This window comes from Vollenhovia emeryi, unplaced genomic scaffold (genome assembly GCF_000949405.1).
Source record: "Vollenhovia emeryi isolate VEMERY1.0 unplaced genomic scaffold, V.emery_V1.0 DF944537.1, whole genome shotgun sequence".
Lineage (NCBI taxonomy): Eukaryota > Metazoa > Arthropoda > Insecta > Hymenoptera > Formicidae > Vollenhovia > Vollenhovia emeryi.
In genome coordinates, this window is record NW_011961829.1 from 250 (window position 1) to 2,509 (window position 2,260).

A 2,260-nucleotide genomic window follows, 5' to 3' on the forward strand; every position below is an offset into this window, starting at 1 on the left:
CAGTTCAGCGCACAAGAACTGTGTCCAAATGAACAGTGCGCAAAAGAACGGTACGCAAAAGAACTGTGCGCAATTATATGTGTCCAATAGCACTGTGCGCAATTGCATTGTCCGCAATTGAAGGCTTCTCGTTTCCAGTGGTTTCGTAAACGTACATGGTATCGTAAACTACATAGCATTTGCGAAACTTCTTTTTTTCATAACTTTTTAACAAACAACGAGCGACGGTTAAAATCTTCTGAGGGTCACTCAGGGAGGCGACTTTGACAACATATGTCAGGGTCAAGGTCATTGGGGCTGCATACGTGTTTGTAAATTTTTATCGCTGCGTTTCTACGCGCGAGCGCGCGGCTGTGTCAAAACATACATACACATATACAAAATAGTGAAATTTTTTAAACTATTTGTGAAATGCCCTACACAACATATAACGTACCGCTCATGTCGAGGAAAACTTGAATCTGACTGGCAAGAAGATGAAAATCCTTCGCGAAAGTGACATTTTCCACTCGTATCTCTAGAGCTTCGGAAAAATTTTGATGAAAATATATTATACCATGAAGTTCTCCTCTTTGGACATCATATCTCGCTTCTGATATATTGTCATAATACTTCTGAAAACGAAATATAATTAATGAGAATCATCAACAAACGTGTTAATAATTATTATTCTGTTTCTTTAAATTAATATTGAATAAAAAACTTTCCAATTTACATTGGAATAATAGGTGACAGAGAAAAGGATACCGAGAAAACAGAAAACGCCATTGTACCTATTTGTGTACTTAAACACGTCATTATATATATGTATAATTACATTACATTATTAATTTTGAAATTACACCTGTGTTGCAATGGAATTGTCGAAATTGTGTAGGAATCTACAACTGAGATTGCCGAAGTGGCAGGTAGTTTCGTCATTCCAAATATTGCCAAAGTTGCTGCCGTATTCGCAATTGCCAGCTTCATCATTAACAATTCCAATATTCAAGTTCTTTGGATCACTACCTATTGCGAAAAGCAATATACTGGGTTCGACTATCGGCAAGAGTATCGCAATAATTAGCTGTCTGTAAGAATTATTTTTATGTTATGAAATTTGCAGTTGATAAAAGCTCAAGATGTTGAAATATAACCTCTAGCTCGTATATGACAATTCAGTACTGTATAAGTATGTATATTGAAGGAAACATTCGAAAAGGCAACATTCGATAAATTGAAACAATTGCAATTTTATTTTGTTAACAAAGCCATCCCTTTTGCATTATTGATAAGTTATGATAAATACTTACGAGTAATCACGGGTAAATCGGATGATATTCTTGACAAATAGAGCTTGGAATCTTCTTAACCGTGAAACTTGTCTATTCGAAACCGTTTTGTTTCCCTTAATAATTTGACTTATTAATGTCTTAAAATGATATAAATTTGCAAAGCTTTTTATAACAATAAAAATCGTACATACTTTTAGTTGTTCATATTTGTCTTGATCGTGAGTGAAGACAGCGCTACCCGTGTCTTCCATATTGGATCCCTGAGCTTCATTTAAAGTGACTGCATTATTTTGTGCCTCGCATAATTTCAAGAAAATTTCATCCAATGACGAGCATTGAAATTTCTCCAGTAATTTCTGCGGCGCCGATTCAGCTAACAATTTACCATGACTCATCAAACCGACCTGCGTATCATCCACAATACACAATATTAAGCACGATCAAATTTATGACACGTACAATTAGGAAGAACACAATGTCTTCAAAAGTAAGGAATAGTTTTTGTTTCAGAACCAAAACCTAGCTTACATAGGAACTTTAGCAACTTCTTTATATAATTCTAGATAAACTGCATTAAAAATATGTTAAAACTTTTAAAATTCTTAAATAAAACATAAATGTTTAATTTATTCAATACTGAAAACAACTAGTAAATTTGTTTAGTATTTGACTGATCTGTTCAAATATATTATTTGATACGCGCATCAAGTGCACAATGTATGTAAACTAGGTCATAAGAACATTTCTTCAAAATTTTTTGACGCACCCTTTAAAACGAGAAAGTTTCGCTATTTTTTTAATGCAGTCGTAAATATTATTGAGGCAAATGTAATGGAAAGTCTAGTGGGGACTCACTTTATTAGCCTTTTTAGCTTCTTCGATATAATGCGTCGTGATCAATACCGTGGTACCCTCCTCCTGCGAGAGTTTGATCAGATAAGCCCAAATGCTGTAAAGAAAGAAGACGTCCAAACATTTTCTTAATG

The 2,260-nt window shown here is 34.2% G+C and overlaps 1 protein-coding gene across 1 annotated transcript; it reads right to left on the reverse strand.

The window, feature by feature from the left end:
• Positions 1-401: 401 nt before the first annotated feature.
• LOC105563118 (ABC transporter G family member 23-like) lies at positions 402-2,255 on the reverse strand (the record flags this gene model as incomplete). Its single annotated transcript, XM_012014438.1, has 5 exons — positions 402-614; positions 845-1,070; positions 1,293-1,387; positions 1,466-1,678; positions 2,130-2,255. Coding segments are annotated over 5 exons (858 nt in total), but the record flags the coding sequence as incomplete, so codon positions are not given.
• Between the last annotated feature and the right edge of the window lie 5 nt (positions 2,256-2,260).